At 38.9% G+C, this 21225-nt stretch overlaps 1 protein-coding gene and 1 long non-coding RNA gene across 11 annotated transcripts in view; one reads left to right on the forward strand and one right to left on the reverse strand.

Annotated features, from left to right (window-relative positions):
* MAST4 (microtubule associated serine/threonine kinase family member 4) overlaps window positions 1-21225 on the forward strand; it is a 313227-nt gene that overhangs the window by 82203 nt on the left and 209799 nt on the right. The window contains exon 1 of one of the 10 annotated variants that reach the window (XM_065860152.1): window positions 17558-17675. The exons of 7 other annotated variants lie outside the window; for them this stretch is intronic. In XM_065860152.1, coding sequence (XP_065716224.1) covers window positions 17637-17675 — 39 coding nt within the window. In that variant the 5' untranslated portion in view covers window positions 17558-17636. Of the gene's footprint in view, window positions 1-17557; window positions 17676-21225 lie in introns of those variants that run through there. 2 more of the 10 variants (XM_065860156.2, XM_071802657.1) reach the window with 2 other exon arrangements.
* On the reverse strand, window positions 13328-17459 carry LOC139826543 (uncharacterized). Its single transcript, XR_011736682.1, has 3 exons — window positions 17227-17459; window positions 16758-16982; window positions 13328-14766 (listed from the first exon to the last, which is right to left on the reverse strand). It is a non-coding gene; the product is annotated as an uncharacterized lncRNA (long non-coding RNA).

Here is a 21225-nt window from a genome sequence, read left to right on the forward strand (position 1 = left end):
GCAGAGAGTATTGATGTAGACTTGGAAACATTAAGAAAATGATCCAGAAAGTCTCCAAAACTAAATAGAAGGGCAAATCTGAGGTGTGGAGCAGTTCTGCTTTAGGATGTTCTTGCAGGTCAAGTGTTGGTCTGGCCCATCTCTTAATCTCTATAGTCAGTGGAGAATAATACATGCTCCTGGAAGCGTTGCCCAGACTGTGTCTCAGTGCTGAGCTTTGCAGGAGTGTAAGGAAGCTACGGCAGAGCCAGCTTTACTCTACTTGCTCCAGAGGCTGGCAGTCATCCTGCATGATTTCAGACATCTCTTCCAGGGTAGGATGAATCGCCCCCTGAATGTGCTGCTTTTCTACTGAAGTTGTTTGGGAGCTGACTTACAGTTGCTACCTCCTTCAGTGTCCAAAATTTGGGAGTGATTCTCTTGTCCTCTCCCTGCCCCTCTGCCACTCCACAGGTGTTTAAAAATACCATTAGTACATACTGTTTTGACCTGTCCATTTATATTACTGCTAGCAGAATTTTGGGAAAATAGTTCAAAATAAACTGAAATAAAGCCATTTTTGTTACTATTTCATTGTAATAAGCTGATGTGCTTAAAATGACGATAATGAGTCTGGAACTGTCTGAGCAATTACTTCCTATTTTATAGGAAGAAAGAGACTGTCTCTGAGTGACATGCATTGAAAGAAGTTCTGTATTTTAACTTTTTTTCTGGAAAGCTGCATACATAAAATGGTAGAAACCTGAACGTAATGTGTCTTTATGATACATGACGATAAATGTGTAGATGAAAGGAAGAGATTTTGTCCAAATTAATTGGGCAAAACTTCTGTAGATTTGCTTTGTCTTTATAATGAATTAATATCAAACTCCCGTTATTTCATTTTTTTAATAAAAAAGTAGTTACTTTAAGAAGCATGAAGTTTTTAATTTTCTTTATCTGTTTTATAGAAATTAAAGAAAAAACCAAAACAGCTAACCAAACCAAACAAACCCAAAACCAAACAACCCACAAAAAAGACTTCTCATGCTCCAGAGAGCTTTTTAAGACAGTGTATTTAATGGCTGCTGGACTGCTGAATGCTAACTTGCTCTTTAAAATATCCACATAATAAAAATACACTATGAACAAGATACTAAAATGAAACAAGTAACACACTTGGCTTTTAAATTCAATCAGTACTGGTTGTGTAACTTCAGCTTTATGGTAAGTACTGAGCATAGGTTTGCTGTAGCTTCTGTTGTGGAAGATGAATATCCATGGTATGAAGTAAAGCAAAGTCTGAAAGGCATGTTGTTTCTTCTTGGAAACTTGAAATATGTCAGTGAAATTACTAAATTTTTACTTGGTTTAGTAATGGAACATCTCTGATTACTTGTAAAACTGGCCTTTATGAATGGCTTATGCCCTTTTCTAGTAAGCAGTGAAAGGATGTTTTGTTTAGCTGTGACTAGAAGCATTTGCTACTTTTTAGCATACTGTTAATCTCTTTAGTTTTTTAAAGATTACCTTTTAGTTTTTTTTTTTTTCCCAGCTTCCTCCCTCACCCCTCCCAACCTTAACTGCCAAAGTACAGTTGCCTTCCCCAAAACAACGTAAGGGTGAATTTGCAAGCATCTGTAATTTGGGAGACTTGCTTTTTATTGCCAGTTTATCAGTGTTAATTTCTAAGAATGGTGTTACAGAAGCTGGAGGGTTGTAATTGTGCTGTTTTATAAGATGGATTGCTGAAAGGAAACAAAATAAGAAATGTTCAGTTTCTATGAAAATGAGCTGTACTTCTTCAGAAAGGGCTTTGCTGCCTCCTTGCTTTTAAATAGTATAATACTGAAAATAAGCGTGTCTTTGTTAAATATGCCATTAACTTCAGCTAAATTGACATAATGTTGATAGTTATTATGAGAACTGTTTCAAAACTAATTATGCTAATTAGAATGTAACTACCAGTAATTGCATGTATTCAAACAGCACACCACCACCCCTTTGTGTGTTTTATTCTCCAGATGTGAGACAGCCATTTGTTGCCTGAGAAACTGCAAAATTATAGCTTAGATAATAAATGATAGCAAACAAATAAAATCCATTCTTTAGAAATACTAATTGGTTAGATAAATGAATGACAGTATCAATTGTGCTTGGGCAAACCACATAATTTAAAAAGGCCTTTATTTAAGTGTTTTATTTTAGAATTGTAGGGAATTTTTCAAATTGTTAATTGTCTGTATTCAGTTTTATCTAATGAGTATCAGATGTAGCTGAATTTATTTTTAAATAAACTTATTGGAGAACAAGAGGAACCCACATCTGAAACCTGAGTTGCTTCAAATTTTAGCTCTTCCTGTCCAGGAATTCAGGTCTTCAGCGCCTAAGAATCTTGGTTGTATCTCTGGGCAGCTATATAATACTCTGCATACTAATGAATGTGTACAAGCATGGCACGTGTGAGAAACAAAAAGATATAATAGAAATTGTCTAAGTAGCTAATCTTGGGTCATTCTCTGAAATCTTCCCAAAATAGTTAGCTAAATTTCAGAAATACTGAGTCTGAACTGTGGAAGTTATTTGAATGCTAAGCCGTTGTATGGATTTGAATGCCATATTCTTGTTTGACTTAAAACGAGCTCAGCATCTAAGACTAATCACTGCAAATCTCTTAAAAACCTATTTATTCCTATGAAATGCTAAAGTTACAAAGTAATGGTAGCAGGTTTTTCATGCTTCAATGGCTTCTGGCTTTTAAGACTAAGGAGTTGTTCTCCCTTGTGTATTTTATTTCAGTAACTCCCTACCCATGAATATGTATTTGCATTCATATTTCTTTGTCTGTATTTACCTTCTAACAAATTCTTAATTGCAGTTCTAATTCAGTAGTTAGTCCTAATTTAGTAGTAGGGAGAGGGAAATGAACATCCATCTTCATAAACACTCCTTTATACTCAGTATTTGTACACAGCAAAAGACAGGAGTAGACTGGGACCAGAGCCATGAAACTAACGCTTCCTGACAAACTGATGCAAGAAATTGATGACTTTGCACTCTGTCTCACCAATATAAATACATCTCTATTTGTCTGTGTCATTATTTTTAAAATATTCACTGCACATTTGGGTTTAAAACACATTCGTAAATTCAGTTGCTTGACAGAGTTCTAGATGTTTGACTCCTTTCCTAAGTTGTCTGATTAAAACTAATGGCTTTATTAATTCTGATGCTTTTCTTGCTCATTCTTGGTAGATGAAATACAGAAGTGGTGATGGCCAGAGTTAACTCTGCTCTTACAGAGAGCTTTCGATTTTCCCATGCTGTAGTGTATTAGTTAAAAATAACTGCAAAACTAGGTAAAATAATCTCTCATAAAGGACTGACCTGGGTTAAAAAGCCGTGCAAGCAAATCTAACGTATCTTCCAAACATACCCACTTTGTGGTGAAGTAGGTCTCCTCCATCAGCCCCAGCTTCTAGTGACAGGATGTATTTAAGCATATTCTAGAATTGAAAGGAGATGTTACTCAAAGTATTTGCACAGTTTATTAGTGCTGAATGTAGGTATAATCCTCTTCTGTATTCTATTAACAGTACAAACCCAATAGAAGTCAAATGTGTTTATGAGCCAACAAAGCATTCCTATTTTGCACATGAACACTATACTTCCATTTTCCAGGTGTCCTTTATAATGATCTTCCTCCCTCATGACAGACTTTCCCTGAACGGTGAAAAGGTTCACAAGGACCAGTTCCTACTTTTAGATAATGAAGAAGCTAGGGCTGTTAAATTATCTTCCTTAGCCTGTCTTGTCAGCTGAGCATGCCTTATACTTTGAGATTTTTCACTTGGTTTGCAGGACCTGCACAGTTGAGATCAGTAAGCAAGATTACAGGTAGTGCTTCACCCCTAGAACTGAAGCTTCTGGCTGTTGTTAGTAGTGACTCTGAATAACGGCTTATTCTGCTTGTCTGCTGTGATATATGAGACTCTGTGTGGTGTTAGGTTCTCTTAAAATGTCATCTAGGATTGTGTTGCCAGTATCTCTTAAAAAGAAAAAAGTGGAAAGTGTTACAAAAGTAAGGCCATGAATTTTCATGCTGGTAAAATTAGCCACATGAGAAACAAAGCAGTAATAATGATGGTTTGGCAATGAAATATAAAACCAGAAGAAACTGATGTGTAATCATTTATAGTGTTTGAAGTTTGGATGCCTTTCTCAGAATACAAGCTTTCTCAGCTTGCTGTTGGACTTCCCTTAGTGAATAACTGGATAAAATGTTATAATCTGTGATTAACAAGGAATAAGACTCAGGAATATAGTGATGGACTATTCTGGCCTTTGAGGAAGAACTTCTGCAGCCTCTTAAAGGATTTATAGGGGTGGAAACGGGAGGGGGACAGAGAGGGTAAAAAGGACATGGGGAGTGGGAATAGAAGAGACTGGAAAAATGACTGGTACAAGGATAGATTTAGGAAAATTCAGCTATAATGCTGTCTCCTGGTCCTCATCACAAAAAGCAAAAGAAAACTGACTACTGTGATTTTATTGTCTAGCCAGTTAACATGCTAGATCAAACACTGATTCATCTATATTTTTTAACATTTAATGAGAAAATCCTTAATAAAAAGTTGGAAGGAGTGTCTCCTTTGCTCGAGGAGAGTGCTGATCTACAAATCTGCTGTTGATGGTCTGATTTTCACTCTTGGAAATATGCGATAAAATTTTAAATTAAATGTCACTCACAGCTCTCACTTCAAAGTAAATGAGATAATGGTATTCTCCCATGCGACCTTTATAAGTGTAGAAAAATTTTTTGTATACACTACCTCTGTCTGCATTCAGGATCTGAAGGGATAGTAAGAGGTGTTGATAACCTCAAAGTGAGTGCTCCCTCTGCCTAGGCGGGTAGCAATAGTCTTGGGCATTATTTGGAGTCTTTATGGGGCAGTTACCACATCTCTCACTGTTCTTACTAGTCTTAGGAATTCGGTACTTATGCGTCATAATTAGGAGGAAATGACTGATTAAAAAAAGATGCTCTAGAGGATAAGGTACTAGTTCACTGATCCAAATTTCTATAGTGAAACTATACATTGTCAAGAAACTTAATCTTGAGCATTGTAGATTTTTTTTCTTGATGCTGCTTGAGAGTAATTATCACTGTAGAATACTTTATTTCTGCTGTGGCAGTTCCAGTGAATAGCTTGGAAGCTGATGAGGTATATTTCTGCTCTGTTTTGCTATGGGACAGTATCCTTATATTAAGGGATAACTAGATAAGCCACATTCTAAACTGATGAAGTAACAGTTTTATTTTCATCTCTGTATTTTAACACCTACTCGTATCTATAGTACTTGCAGTGATTATAATGTAGCAGAGGATGGAAGCAGACAGCGTGGGAACAAAAACTCATCCCTCAAGCTGAAGTACTCCCATGGTTCTGACAACGGCCATAACTCCAAACAAAGAGACTCAAACTGAGCTGAATGACACTGCACTGGAGTGGGAGCGAAATGTAGTTATCCAGATCTCTCTGGTGTGAACGGAAGCTCCTCCTCTTTGATTTTTTTGTAGTTGCAAGCAAGCAAAGATGAATAGCAAGGATTTTTTCTGCAGGCATTTTTCAATTTGAGAACGTACTACAGATCAGCTTTTGTGTTGAATGATGCACTGCTACCTCTAATCTCTTATATTTCTAGGTTTAAAAGCAGATGCAGTTTTACTGACTTTAAATGGGCTGACTGACACAGTTTGGCCTTGGAACATGCTGCTGGGTATTTGTACCTCTGGGGTTTAGTCAGACTTTCCTGTACATTAATGTGGAATGCAATGTCCTATTGTAAATTAAACTCCTGTCCTGTGGGATCAAAAGGGAAATGTGGACTTCTGGTATTTTTTTACCTTACATTACCTGTTAATATTCATGCAAGCAAGCCCTCCCTTGGGTTGGTATAGCAGCAATTCACTTTTTTTTTTACTTGTGAGACGCAGTCACCATGTTTGTTCCATACTGGTGTCACAGTGGGCAGATGCTTTTTAGCATCAATGCTGTTTCCATCTCAGAGAAGCTAGAAAATGCTCTACTTGCCCTTTTTTTTTTTTTTTTTTTTTTTAAATCACAATATGCCCTATTGTGGTGTATATGCCTATATCCAGTTCCATCATATATTTAGTAAAGTTATGCAATAGTATAATAAGATCATTGCATCTATTAAGAATTTTCTTTCATTGTGTTGTGGAGATTAAGAAACCTAGATAAGAGCTCAAGTCAACCTAGTGTCACTTCAGTAAAAGATGTAATAATCAGCAGGAGATCGGTTAACTGCTACTCTTGCATGAATGCATTTAACCTCTTGATCATTGCTGAATACCTGCAATTATATGGTGCAGTGGAAGACACTCAGTATGTGGTCAGTTAAATTCAGAAATGATGATTTGCTTTGCAATGCGTGGAATAACTCGATAGTAATGTACATTTGGCTGATCATGTGTTCGTAATTCACTGTGTTATGTATTCAAAAAAGGATAAAAGTTGATAGTAAGAAACAAAGGTGAATTATGAGATTGCCTCCTGTAAATAACAGGAAAGCAAGTGATCTCAAGTCAACTAAGAAAACCGACATACAGCTACAGTGGAGTTCGATGTCAGTATATTTCATTAATTATGTGGCCAGTAGAAGCATTTCCTGAGCAAATTTACCTAGCATGATGCTGCTTTTCCAGAAACTGTAACTGTGAATAAAACAGTTTTGGTATACTTGTTATATGTGCCCTTCTTACAAAATATGGTACAAATTTAAATTAGTGATCAGTAGGAGAGCATTCCCTTTTATTCCAAACTTCTGTACTTTGCCTGGTTTGTAATGGATCTTCGGTCCATGAGGAGTCATGACTTTGGCAAGGTGAACCTTCTGAATTATATGTGAAAGTTGAAATGCCTAACTGCTTCTCTCTAATGAAGAAAGGTGCTCTTGTGAGGAACGACCATGTAGTGAGAAGTGTTGAATCTTAGAGTGGAAGAAACAACCAAAGCACATTAGGAAGAAGTACACATCTTTAAGGGCAAGTACATTAATATGTTATCTCATTGAGAACATGTTGCATTATTACATGTTGAGATTAAATGCTTCTAAAAAGGAAAATGAGGCATAAAAAGGAATAAAACTAGATACATCATTGTTCAGAGTTATTTAAAAATAAAACAAGGACTTAAACGCTTCCAAAGGTTAAAAATTGTGGTTGGAATGTAGCTTGCCTATTACCATTTTCACCTAAGAACCAAACTTCTAAGTATCTAGGAGAGATTGTTCAGAATTTAATTGATAGTTATTGTTTTGCAATGAGAATTTTTAAATAATTTGTTGTTTTTTTTTTTTTCATATGCAGAATCTAAAATATTCTCTTGAACTGATTGTTAGAAAATGCCCCAACTCAAAGGATTCTTTTTATTTGTTCTCTGAAAACACAGCTAGATATGTGGAACTGCAAACTTTCAGATTTAGAACATAGTCCTGTATGTTCATTGTTTGGCATTCCTTGGGGAAATACGGAGACAGATAGTTTACCAGCTATTTTGAAAAGGAAGAACATTTTGGTATGCATGTAATTTCTCAGTTCTTGTTGAGAGGAGATCCATGAAACAGTCTGTACTCATTATGTGCCTGTGCTTTCAGAAATATATTTGTTTCATACTATTGTATAATTATGGAAAACTTGGAAGATTGTAGGGCTTGCTATCTTGGCTGAACTGGTGATTCATCTGTGCTTTTTGCTGCAATGCAGAACACTATTTGATGCAAAAGGCAAAATCACCAAAGTTGAAATGTCTGTTGTAACCAATGTTCTCCAATATGTTCTGTCATTGAAAGGGAGATTAATTACTTATTAAAAACTTATTTTTAAATGTTTGCTTATGCGACAAGTATTTTTCTTCTGATACTCTCATGACCAATTTATTGGCTTTCTAAGCCCTCTGAATGGCTAAACCGGAAATGGGTTGGCGCAAGTAGGATGTTGACCGGCAGGTGGCATGAAAACCCAGTGTGTACCTACGCTGTCTGTGGCTACTCTTCCATGTGTAATTCAGACTGTTGGCAATGTTTATGTGCTTTAGTATGAAAAATTAGTTTAATTTCAAGAACCTTAAGATATACTAAGAAAACTAATAGTACTTAAACAAACACAGTCAACTGTACTTCTTTATGTATAAGAAATTGTTGCACCCCTACACTGACCTATGGCTTTCTACTTCTGTAGATTCATCAACTCTAAAGGGAAAGAATTAAGAGTTTGTCTAACTAAGGAATCTTGAATCTCTCCCTGCTCATGATATGTATTCTTAGTAATAGACAGTGGCTCAGCAGGATAGTAAAATTGCTCTTAATGTATTGCTGGACCTAGCAGCTGGTGTGTTCTCTTGGATACAGCAAATCAGCCTCACTTATCCAAATGTGTGTAATGTGTTGAAGATGAACACAAACTAAATAGCACTCTATCAGTCCATGCAGTGTATATTGCCTGAAAGTTGTTATTTCTGAAATACAAGAGATGTAAAAAGAGCAATCTACCTTGCTCTGTGTGCAGGAGTGGGATTTTAATACTGAAAGGGGATTTAGGAAAAATACCATTAAGAGCTCACAATTGTGTTGTCAGGCCAGCAGTGCCTTCTCCATACTGTAGCTGATGACTCATAGGAAGTGCCTTGAACATATGTGGCTGGTGAAGCATGTCTGTTTTCTTTTCCTGAGGTGTACTGGTTATCATGTTGAGCCCTGCAAGGGAGCTGTTGGTTACTTGATTCTCTTAAATGAATTACTTTCTCAGAATTGCAATGTACATTAATTGCTAATGAATTATCTTTATCAATCTCATAATTTTAAACAAGGCACCTTCAGCTCCTAACACTTCAAATGCAAGAGTTGCTTTCCCTGTTGTGTCCAGTAATGTGCAAGCTCACATGATATCACTGCATAGCTTCTGTGACTAAATAAGATCCTAGAAAATAAATCATGAAAGCCAAGTGGTGCAGATATTTTGTGATAAAGCTGGCCTATATTCCCTCACTGACTATCTTAAATATGCTTTCTTATTTAAATATTGAAATGAACAAGCCTTCCTGTGGTTGTGTAAGAGGAGATTCTTGCTGCATGTAGAACTTCTTGTGCTGCCATTCAGTGAGACTTGGACAGGCTGGACTGGGCAGAGAAGAACCTGATGAAGTTCAACAAGAGCAAGTGTAGGGTCCTACATCCAGAGAGGAATAACCCCAGGCACCAGGGCTGACAGACCATAAAGCTGTGCTGCCATTCAGCGAGACCTGGACAGGCTGGAGGACTGGGCAGAGAAGAACCTGATGAAGTTCAATGAGGGCAAATACAGGGTCCTGCACCTGGGGAGGAATAACCCCAGGCACCAGTACAGGTTAAGGGTGGACCTGCTGAAAAGCAGCACTGCAGGTAAGGACCTGGGAGTTCTGCTGGACAGCAGGTTGACCATGAGTCAACAATGTGCCCTTGTGGCCAAGAAGGCCAAAGGTATCCTGGGGTGCATTAGGAAAAGTGTGACCAGGGAGTCGAGAGAGGTTCTCCTCCCCCTCTACTCTGCCCTGGTGAGGCCACATCTGGAGTACTGCATCCAGTTCTGGGCTCCCCAGTTTGAGAAGGACAAGGAATTATTGGAAGGGAGTCCAGCGATGGCCTACAAAGATGATGAGGGGTCTGGAGCATCTTTCTGATGAGGAGAGACTGAGAGCGCTGGGCCTGTTCAGCTTGGAGAAGAGACGGCTGAGAGAGGATCTCATCAACGTTTATAAATGTCTCAAGGGTGGGTGTCAGGAGGATGGGACCAGACTCTTTTCAGTGCTGCCCAACGACAGGATGAGGGGCAATGGGCACAGACTGAAGCACAGGAGGTTCCATCCGAATATGAGGAAAAACTTATTTACTTCAAGGGTGCCAGAGAACAGCCTGGAACAGGCTGCCCAGAGAGGCTGTGGAGTCTCCTTCTCTGGAGACATTTGTAATGTTCCTGGACACATTCCTGTGCAATCCACTCTAGGTGAACCTGCTCTAGCAGGTAGGTTGGACTGGATGATCTCCAGAGGTTCTTTCCAACCCCAACCATTCTGTAATTCTGTTCACTAATCTATACATACAGACTGAAACAATATCTGCTGCTTTGGGTGGATTACAGCTGCCCTTATCTCAGTGACAGCATCAGTGTGGGTCTGTACAATATTGGCTGGTAATTTTAATGAAATTGTCTCACTTCCAGTGCTGTAGCTGATTTCAGTGACACTTCACAGTTCAACAGAGCTTTCAGAACTTGAAGGAACAAGTATGTTTGCATAGCCTTTTTTCCCACCAGGAAATACTAGAAGCATTGCATTAAAGAAAAATCTTGGGGAATGTAACAGTAGGTAGTGGTACTATAAGTTTCTCATTTATGTAAGATGACTAGGTGTTGATCCCTATAAAATTCTGTAAAGATTGTCTTAATTTTGACTCACTTCCACAGTGATTTTTTCAAACTGATATAAGGAAGACGTGCAAATCTTCCACCTTCCAGTATCATACATGACTTTGTTTTTTCATGCTTCTGTAACTTTACTTGCTGATGATAATCTGGTATCTGTTATGTTTTCTAATGAAATCCCTTTGTCCCACACCATTGCAGAATGACACTATGGAAGGTTTGGTGTGGATATGTATGTATAGGATATATATGTATAGGAGGGCTGAAAAGTTTTTGGTGATACAGTTGTTTTTACAAATTGGATTTTTTTGTGTGTGTGTGTAATAGACAAAAACATGGTGTGCCGTTATTGGGTGTTTGAAATTCAATGTAAAACATTGTGAGTGAATTCCCTTAGAAACTGAAATTATATTCAGAATGCTACAGAACAGGAATGTCATCTGTGTTATGATTTCTTACTCATATGTGGAGTATGATTTATTTTGGTGTGGCATGTAAAGGTGGCTCGATTTCTCTTCCATTTAGAACATAACCTTGGGCTCCTTTGTGGAACTGTAATGTCATGCTCTAATCTATCCTTAAAAGTAGCTTCAAAAGGCTTCAATATACACTTTTTGTGGTTGAAAACTGAGACCTATGGTGTGTCTTCAGAAGAAATAATCAAAGTGAGATTCACTTCTGGGAGATGGTCAAAGATGTTGCCAGAATTTGATTCACATTTCATTCATAGTGGCTAGGAAGCTACACTGCCATAGGCTCTGAAAGGCTTTAGAGAGTCAGCTCTGAAGTATCATTCCTAGAAAACTTGATATTCTCATCGGTTTGCAGGTCTCTGTGGTTGCATGGATGAAATAAATGGCCTTTGTGGTCAGGAACATACATATGACAAACTTTTTTGTTTCAGATGAGGTTTCTTTATGGCTGTGTTTTCTTGTTTTGTTTTAAACCTGATGTTTGCCCTTAGAGTGCAAGGAGGAAGAGATGCTATTTCTTTGGATGGCGAGCAGGTTATAGTGGACACTACTGAATGTTATTTCTTGGAGCTACAGTCTGAAACCCTCCTTGCAGCACCAAATACCCCTGTAGAATAGAAAGCTTTTAGTCGTTCCTGTGTGCAGGGAGGAAGATAAACTATTGGGCTGCTGAATCTTGGATATCAGGAATCTCTACTGCTTTTATGCGAGTCTTTGCATTTGTGGTGAGACAGAACACTGTATTTTGAACAGTCCATCACTACTATGCATTGTATATACTGTGTTAAGAATCTGCTAGGATGTTTGTGCCTCACTCTGAGATCAGATTAAAAGTCCTTCCCTAGGAAGACAAGCTCAATAAACTTGAAGGCTCTAGGTAGACTGAACTTGAGGCAGCCTTGGGTTTTCAATTTTAAAATAAAAAGCCTTTTTGCCATATGCCAGTATTGTTCATACTCTGATGATTCAGTTTTCCTTTTTGTTGAATTCTCTGGCTAGCCTTGTGCAATTTTCCTTTACAACTTTTTTTAACATGCTTGTAGTTGCCTGATTATGCTAAGCTTGTTGCACTGAGAAACTTGAAAAAAGAGATACGGAAATGCACGCAAAGAAAATGTTTAAGAAGCATTTCTGAATTACAAGAATTGTCCTATTTAAGCTTTTTCAATCTAGAATTTAAAGTTGTCTTAAAGGTATGAAAGCTTTGTAATATGCAAGAAGAACTAGGACTGTGGAGTGTTGCTGAGAGAAACGGTAGTTTGTTATGTGAATTGCAATTGAGCCTTTTAGGACAGTAATCATAACACCTCATAAAGCAGCTCAGCTGGTAGCTGCTATTTGGCAAAAGTAAACCAACAAAGAATTACACTGGCAATTGTTTGGCTATTTGGTGGTGTAGTAAGATAGTTACTGTCTGGGAATTGCTGGGACAACAGTTACAAGGAATAAAAGTTTATTTACGCTTATTTGGTTGCCTCTTCAATGCTGTCAGATTTTTTAGAGGTGGAGGGAAGGGGTGTGAGGGTGAAGAGAGAACCACCTTTTTCTCTTTCTTCAGTGCTGTATCTCAGTAATAACTTTTCTTAAAAAAGTTAGCTCCTATCTTCTTTTTTTGTTAGTTGTGTATTAGCGTTATGCAGCATCATGTGTTGCCAGGAGTCTGCTGGCAGGAGACCTATAGAAATTGGAAACTCGTTCTTAAAGCTTGAAATTGAATTATTAGAATGATAAAGTAGTAATCGTGGATTGACTTCGCGGTAATGTGAAGACAACAACATACGGAAAAGATGCGGATGACAATCTTTAACTTGGCTACAGAGGTTAGGTTGAGTTTGATGCATGAATGTGTTTGTCTGTGTGTGCTGCATGCACATACATATGGTTGGTAAGTTAACTTGCACTGCTTCTCTTTGCCATTTTCACACATGCAAAAGCAGTGTTTCCATGAGTTTGTTTCAAAACTGTGTTAACTACAACATCCAACAGGGCACACTCTTCTCTGCTCCAGCTGCTTTTCCTCTGAAGTGCTTAGAGAAAGGCTGCACAAGAATTAGGGTTAAATACTTCCATATTTTTCCATTCCTGTACTTGTAAAAACAAGTATTTGTAGTTATAGTGTGTCCAGTTACCTGGACTTCTGAAAATATGGCACTTAAAACATTTTAATTTTTCTACTAACAGTTATTTGAATAGCTTATCTGTGAACAAAAAATACAATGAAAAGCTTCCTTTTTACCAGCACTGGAGAAAAATGGTTCCTATTCTTCTGGATTGCAAGTTATCAGAATGTAAAGCAATTATTGCATTGTGTGTTATCTATTCTAAGCATTGGATTTTTCACATTTGGGAAGAAAATAATTATTTTAAAAATTCAATGATGGTGATTTGATGCTGTATTTAAGGTATAGGAAATAGCACTGACAGAGATAGATTTAGAGGGCAGAGTACAAGTGAGCTGTTCCACGGTGCATAATAAATACAATTTATCATATGCTGCCACCATGTGTAGAATGAAAGCAGCAGCCACACACAGGATCTGTGTAAACACAAAATTAAATTAAATCTGCATAGCAAAACTGTAGTTACAATATTCATATATATTTTCACATACTCAGGTTTTATCTTTTAATTGGGTGATTTCAGTAATCACAGTAATTTCTAAATTCTCTTAGAAAATAATATTGACTGACAGTACGAAGTGAACCAATATGATTAATGCAAAAAAAAACCCAAACCAGTTGAATGAGGAAATAAACATTCTGAATTTGTGTAATTGTCCTGAAAACTATCTGCTACCATGTTTTGTTTTCAGCTTTAAATAAACATGTTCTTAGGTGTAGGTATCTAAATTAATTCTGAAACATCCTTCACACTTAAACAGTTTAAATCCTGCATTTATAAGATTTTTTTGGAAAAAGTTCAGGTTATTTATCATCTGTCTTAAAATAATTTTGAGTTCCCTGGTGGGGACAAAAAATGAAGTTTCCTTCTTCAGATTCTGTATACGTGTGCTATTATATGGTGTGTGTACAGCTGAAGCGTGCTTTCTGCTACAAGCGATGTGAAGGCATCTGTCAGGCAGTTTGCTGTATTTCAAATGTATATAAGGCTAGTGTTGTTAAAATGTTCCATGTTTATGCGTCATGATTTTCCTTTTAAAATGTGACTTTTTCAATACTGCCATCTTGTCTGCCATGGTTTTGATAATATTACTGAAATAATAAGCTGGAAAGTAATGAAAGCCTCCAGACAAAAATAGTGGCTTTACGCTATTTTAAACACCTAACTGCACCTTTGGTAATATCTAAAAAGATTGACAGATTGGGAGAAAATTGGGCTGATGCTTGCCTTGTGGTAGTTGCAAACCTCTTCCTTTCAGTACCTTCTGATATGCCTTTAGAACTTGCAGCATAAGCTTAGGAAAATGTCACTTTCAGAATTGGCAGTGAATGCACTTTTCATTGAAAGGTAGTTTTTTACTTTTCTGTTTGGGATTAATCTCATCTTCCACTGGAAGGCAGTCTTCTCTTTGTTTCATTCTCTTGCCTTCTGGTATTATGTAGGTAGCTGCACCAATGATCTCCAGCTTCTTGCAAAAGCAGCAGCTGTAGCTCTTCATACAGGTGACATCTTTTCTTTGCCTGCTTGTAATTATTTCTGTAAATTGTCCATGTACACAACTGTAATGTCCATGATACTTGAGGTGGTTTGTTATGTTCTGGACCTTCTGCATCTGAGCCTGTCAGTTGATACATTACTTTGTGGTATAACTTTGTGCTGTTGTTGTTCAAGTAATGAATTTGTAGAATTTTTTATGCCTTCTAGGCCTCTCAGCTATATGGGACAGAACACATTTAATTTGTACATTAGTCAGTTATGTATAGTTAGATAATGTTAAAATTATCATTGGAATAAAACCAACTACACTTCAGTATTATTTACTTTTAAAGGAATTGATAAATTGTGCATTGTGGTTTTGTATTTCAGTGATTAAAATAAAACTTGAGTAAATATTTAGACTGGGTACACAAATGGCAAACAGCCTCGCAGCTGAAGCCTGTGATGTGCCATGAGAGACAAGTCGTAAGGTTTTGCCTCTCACCCTTGAAATTTGACAATCTTTGGCTATTGCCTCGGATTCGTTTTACTGTCCTCACTAGAAGCATAACAGCAACATGTAAATTGTAGTTCATTTGCCTGTGTCTTCTTTGGAAACAGAAAAATACAGAAAGGAAAAGGATATGAGGGCATGTGGATGTGAATGACTGGGAGAAAGTTTTAAAGTGTTAATAGAGATATTATATTTCTAAAAAAATAAATTAATTCAGGAGAGTTGAGTAGCTTTCGTTACAGAGGTCAGACTTGATGGTCACAATGCTCCCTTCTGGCCTACAAATCTATAAATCTATCAGCATGTTTGATTTTCTTGTCTCCTTCTTGTGGAACTGATACTTTAGTCAGTAAGAGCTTCTTTTTATCTGAACTGAAATACAGCTCTGATCCTGTAACTGAAATGGGTAATGGCTAAGTTTACACCATTGACCTGATGTTATGGGTGCATTTGATGCTGGATGCACCAAGACAGGGAAGGGGAAACATGTCTAGTTGATGTCACTGTGTAACTCTGATAAATATAGACTTTTAAAAAATAATGTACTTGGAAGTCTCAGAGAAATGTGGCTTAGTGAGAGTGCTGGAGTTTTATTTTTCTTTTATTGTAAAATGTGTGAAACAATAATGTTAATACATTTCAGTCATATGAAGGGGAGGGAGCAAATAGAGCAGCCTTTTCTTTCTCTATTCTTCAGATAAGCTGTTATTGCTGAGCGTTATCCTTTCAGCAATCCTTCATTTTTTTTGTTCTAAATGCTTTTGCCCCTGGCAGGTTTTACTACTATGGAATGTACACAAACCACTTCTCAAAATGATGCAATCTGACAGGAAATCAATATTTTTTTCATACTAGATTTGAGGGTGTGATTGTCATAATCCTCATCTTAGACTGTTAATGGGTGAATACTGATTCTTATCTCTATTTGTATCCTTTAGTAAAAAATGTACCTTTCTCTTCCTTGCTGCTTATTGCTCTCTAGAAGTGGTTTGAGGTGCATTGTTTTCAGTGGTGGAATGCCTACATATTAGAATTGGCTATCCACAGGTGTACCTGTGTTTTGTAAGTAAAGCATGGATATTCTGCAGATGGACCCTGCTGTTGTGTTGTGGTGTCTTACATTCAATTAGACTTTCCAAACCGCAAAATTCTTTAAAGCCATCTAATCTGGATGCTAGCTCTAGGTAAAGCAACCGCTCTGTTGTTCAAGTTTTAAGTTTAGTTACGCGAAGAAAAGTTCAGATGGAATCGGTGCCATTTCTTAAATGTTCGCAGTACGAATACAAGCCCTCTTTGCGTTTGACTTTTGTTTAGAGTTTCTGGCAGCTTTGGTTTAGTTTTTATGCTTTTGGTTTTATAAAAAGGGAAGCGTGCTTTGCCTTCAAATGTTACAGTGTGAAGACATCCTAATTTTAAGTGAGATCAGATGAGGATTCCTAGTTGGAAAATATACAGGCATATTTACAGGGCTGTTTTTCTTGGTGTTTAGTATTGAAGATTTCCCCTTAAAGTCTGCAGATGTATGCAGTGATTGCTTTTGAACAAAAAATGCAAGCAATTTTGCTCAGTTACTGGGTTCTTAAATCTCAATAGATATTTTTAATGACACAGCCTAATCAGTTGATACCGTGGCTAATAGTGTGATGACAGCTTTTGGAAGAAAAATCAATTATTTGTTTAACAAGCGCCTTAGATGATAAGAAAAGTCCAATACCTTTTTCCTCCTTAGAATCTATGTTTTCAGAGGTAACCTTTTTTGATTCGGCAGCTGGGGTCTGATGGAGAGTTTTCCTTGCTCCAGTCATGTCAGCTGAGCTGATGCGAGGCGCCTGGGCAAGGTGCCCAAGGTCACTGCCGGCCCTGGTGGCTGCGGATTTCTGCACCCCTGAGGCAGCCCGTCCTCCCTCTGCGGCTCCTCTGCTGCCGCAAATGGGAAGCCCTGTAGGGGTAATTTCTGATGAAGTACTATTATAGTATGTCATTACAGCCGCATTTTGCAAGTAAACGAAAACTTATTATTCATCGCTTGCCAGCCCTGAATTGAAGGAAAATGAGACAGAGCAAGGTAAACAAGCTGAAACAGACTGTGAAATTACACATGATGGGAATGCTATTTTCTGACTGCTTATCCTAATGCCATGGGTTAACACTCCACCTAATGACTGCATTGAAGCAATTTTTACCTCAGCGTATTTTGATCCGGTGCTAACAGCACCGTGAGTGACACCGGCCCGCGGCGGTGCCGGTGCGAGGGTCGTGCCCGGCGGCAGGGCGTCGCGCTCCCTCCTGTTCTCCTCAGGGACGGGCCGTGGGGCGACCGGCGGGCCTGGCCATCCCTTGGCCGAGCTGGAGCTGGGGCTCCTCGGCCTCAAAGCGTGCGGGTGGCGGTGTGGCAGCGGAGCGGAGCGGACCGGCCCGGGCCCGCCGAAGTTGCCGGGGTGTACAACTCGCCTGGTCACGTGCCGCGGCGGAGCCAATCGGCGCAGCCGTGATGTCAGCGCCCAGCAGCTGCGGGGATGCGGAGCGGCGCGCGGGCTCCGGGCAGTCCGGCATGGCCAGGCGGCGGGCGGCGTGAGGGCGGCGGGGCGGCGCCATGGACGAGCCGGGCATCCTGCGGAGACGGGGGCTGCAGGTAGGGCCGGCCGGGCGGTGCCCGCGGGGGCGGCCCCCGCCTCCCCGCAGTTTCGAAGTTGCCCTCACCTGCCGTGAGGCGCAGAGGCGTGCCGGCAGGCCCGGCGGCGGGGGGACACCTGTGGGCGGGGAGGGGAGCGGCGGCGCCCGCACTTCGGAACGGCGCGGCCGTTGGCCCCAACGGGCAGGGGCCGGGGGGCGGCGGCCGCTGAGGAGTTGTGCGGGGGAACCGGCGGGGCGGGAGCAGCGGTGGCGGCGCGGGCTTGTTCTCCCCGTCAGCAGCGCTCTGAAGGGGGAGAGGCCCGCCGTTACCTGGGGGAGAAAGTTTCGCCTGCCCACGGCGCTCTGGGCGTCCTCCACGCACTTTGTGAGTGGCGAGACGGGAGCGTTGCCGGTGTCAGTCAGCTCTTGGCTGACTTCTCCGCCGGCGTTCACAAACTCAATGACATATCCCAAATGGCGTGTGGGTTATGGCAAAATATCGGTACCGTGTGTTGTTTGAACTCAAGACTCGAGCGGTATGCTCCTTTTGGATAGCGTATTAAATGCCCAAATGCATATATATCTATATATATGTATATTTCTTTTTCTTTGGCGGAAACGGTATTAATAAAGGGCATGTGACAACAATCCAGTCTAGGGTGTAGTTAGTTTTTTACTATTTCACCAAAATGGAGCACCACCTCAAACTACATCATTCTGGCCCATTGTTTAGAAAGCCCCTTTGCTCAAGTCGCTCTCAGCGATGAATGTACTTCCTCTCTTTTGTTTTCCTTCACAATGTTTCAAGGGGAGGAGGGTGAAGAAAAAGCCTCCTTGTAGTTGGGATCGTTATTCTTAAGTAATATAAAACCACTTATAATATTTAAAATGCACTGAACTTGCACAGCTCTGAACTTTTCAGAAAGACGCCCTTTCTGATCAGTGCTTTCAGCGTCGTGCTGATCAAGTGTGACAATTTCTACTAGACAGATGAAGACAAGTAGAACCTATAGCCCATGTTGTCATGTAGTCCTAAACTCATCTGGGACCTGTTAGTCTTGTAAGAATCCGTTACCTTTTCTTTAACTTTTTGTGTGATAGCATTTACCTGGGAAAGTGAATAACTTGTGTAAACAGATTCTAGTATTTTATTTAGTCCTTACATCCTACACTTTTCTATTAATTGATTGTAAAGTGGAAAGGACAACCTCTGCTGCAGGTTGGGACTGCTGATGACAGCTTTTAAAGAGAATATTTAAAAGATTCAGGAGGTAGATCTTCACAGTGAAACCGGATTTCCTCCTACTAAACCCGCTTGTAATACACTGAGTAGTGTAAACCGGATTTCTGCCTTTTCACAAGAATTGAACAGCAGCCTGTTCTGATTAAGGGGTAACTTAAATCTTACTGTGAAAACCTATTGTTGAGTTCTGGAAACGTTATTTTTGAGGTATTTTTTACCTTCTGTAACTTGAACAAAGTAATTTTGAATGAATACTGAGAATATTTCACAGAATACTTGCTTACACCTGCATATGCTTACATAGTCACTTAAGAACATTAAAACTATATAGTGAATAATCCTAGCACCAGAAAGACCAACTTACATTTGCAGTATATGCAGTTTTTTGTAGAGTGTTTTTAAAGATGTGTATCATCTCATGACTGTCATGAGAATCTGATCGTACAGCGGAGAAAAATAGCCAATGGTCAAAAGTGTGCAAGTTGACATGCTATCACTTAGAGAAGGATGGAGGCAGAGAATTCCTGTTTACACTCAAGTTGTATTCATTAGACACTTAAAATCATATTGTCCTTTTGCCCCCCTGTTGTCCTTGCAACTAGCCTAGAGACTAGTGTGATGAATTTGTGAGCTGGTGCTTTCCAGCTGGTGATATGACATGTGACAAGGAGTGTAGCACCTGCTTAATTCTTGTTAGTAAGTACTCCTTAGATGAAGCCTCCGAGTAGTCTGCTTGGCTGACATTTGCTTTTTATAGTACATCCCCAAGTAATGAGTTCGTTATAGTAGTAATATATGTTCTTACATTTTAAAAAACCCTACTAAATAATTCTTTTGCCATTATATTGTTCACTGGGAGTAATACATGTATCTTTTGTCCCCTTTTTTGTGTGATATTGATACTTTTGTTTAAAGACTATTGAAAATATTCCACAAAGGATTTAAAAAACAAAAAAAGAGGGGGGAAAAAAACCAGCAAGGTCCTGGTTAAGACTCTTCTGAAGTATCTATGCTCCTCATTGAAAGGTCTGCTAACTTTACTTCGTGTGACTTTACATTTCTTTTGGTTAGAAGTAGAAATGATAAAAGATGGTAAATCTGATTAAAAGGTATGTGCTTTCTTAGGTGGAGGTGCATTTGAGTTAAACCAGTCATACAACGGGAAGTAAAAACCAAAATTGATGTCACTGCTTTTTTTGCCCCCTTCTTTTTTTTTTCTGTTTGTACATAATTTGCTTCAAAGCTTGATTTACAAGACACACAAGCCATTTCCTTTTAGACGGGAACCTGATGTAGTTGTGTTTAATGTCATTCACCATCATGCTGTGTTTAAAAAAAGCCAGGAAGCAGCTTGTATTGAATCTCAAAATGTAAGCCTTAAGTAAATATGTAGACTTGGGTAAATCTTGGTTTAAGTTGATATGTGGAAGTTTTTTCTGGTGCTCAGGCTTCTAAAAGAGAAACTGAGCCTTTAATATGTTACAACCTGGATGGATACACTTATTTTATCTTACTACAGCGTCTTCCTTTATGTTCAGTTGCTTATATTGATTGTATTTACAGAAAAAGAAAAGCTTCTGAATCTGTACTATATGCTTCTTTTTGGTGAACAGATTCTGAAACTTTAATTACAAAGAACTCATTTTATTTTTAAGAAACATCAGGACAAAATCAACCATTTCTTTCAGCTTCTAAAAATACCAGGTATAGTTTAATGTGGATTGAAATAGGTATATCTTGAAAATAAGTTTAAAAAAATGAAACTGTCTAACTACTGCTTGCATATTCTTCATCACTGTTCTTGATTGCATTCTGCTACCAGCCTGTATTGTGTCTTTCTTCCATGGATTTGTCTAGTAGGTGTTCATCCAAGCAGTGTGTTTTATACTGCCTTAAACCAAAGACTCCAGACCAATGTGACGGTGGGCATAGGTAACATGTATTTCCTTCAGTCTGTTAAGAAGGATATGGGAATGTGGGAGAAATCCTACTGCCAGATGCAGCCAGCTTCAGTCATGCTTCCAGAGCTGATAAAGCTTTCTCTTTGTTGAACAGATGTGCTAGATGCTTTGGGCCTTCCCTTTTCCTTTTGCTGATTTCAGTTCTGCCTGTAAGTGGCTGGTAAGCAGTGTCTGGTAAATCTTGGGATAATTACATGAGCTTTTTTCTAATTAGGCTGGCAGAGGAATTGACCAAGAGCAGAGAAATCAGCTATACATGAAATCTCCCTAATGTAAAAGAAAATGCTGTGTTTATTTATTTTCTTGTCTCTAGGTGTATTTTTTTTTGTACATTCTGGAAAATTTTCACAGGGATCTAAGACTTC

Source organism: Patagioenas fasciata, chromosome Z (genome assembly GCF_037038585.1).
Source record: "Patagioenas fasciata isolate bPatFas1 chromosome Z, bPatFas1.hap1, whole genome shotgun sequence".
NCBI classification, from domain to species: Eukaryota; Metazoa; Chordata; class Aves; order Columbiformes; family Columbidae; genus Patagioenas; species Patagioenas fasciata.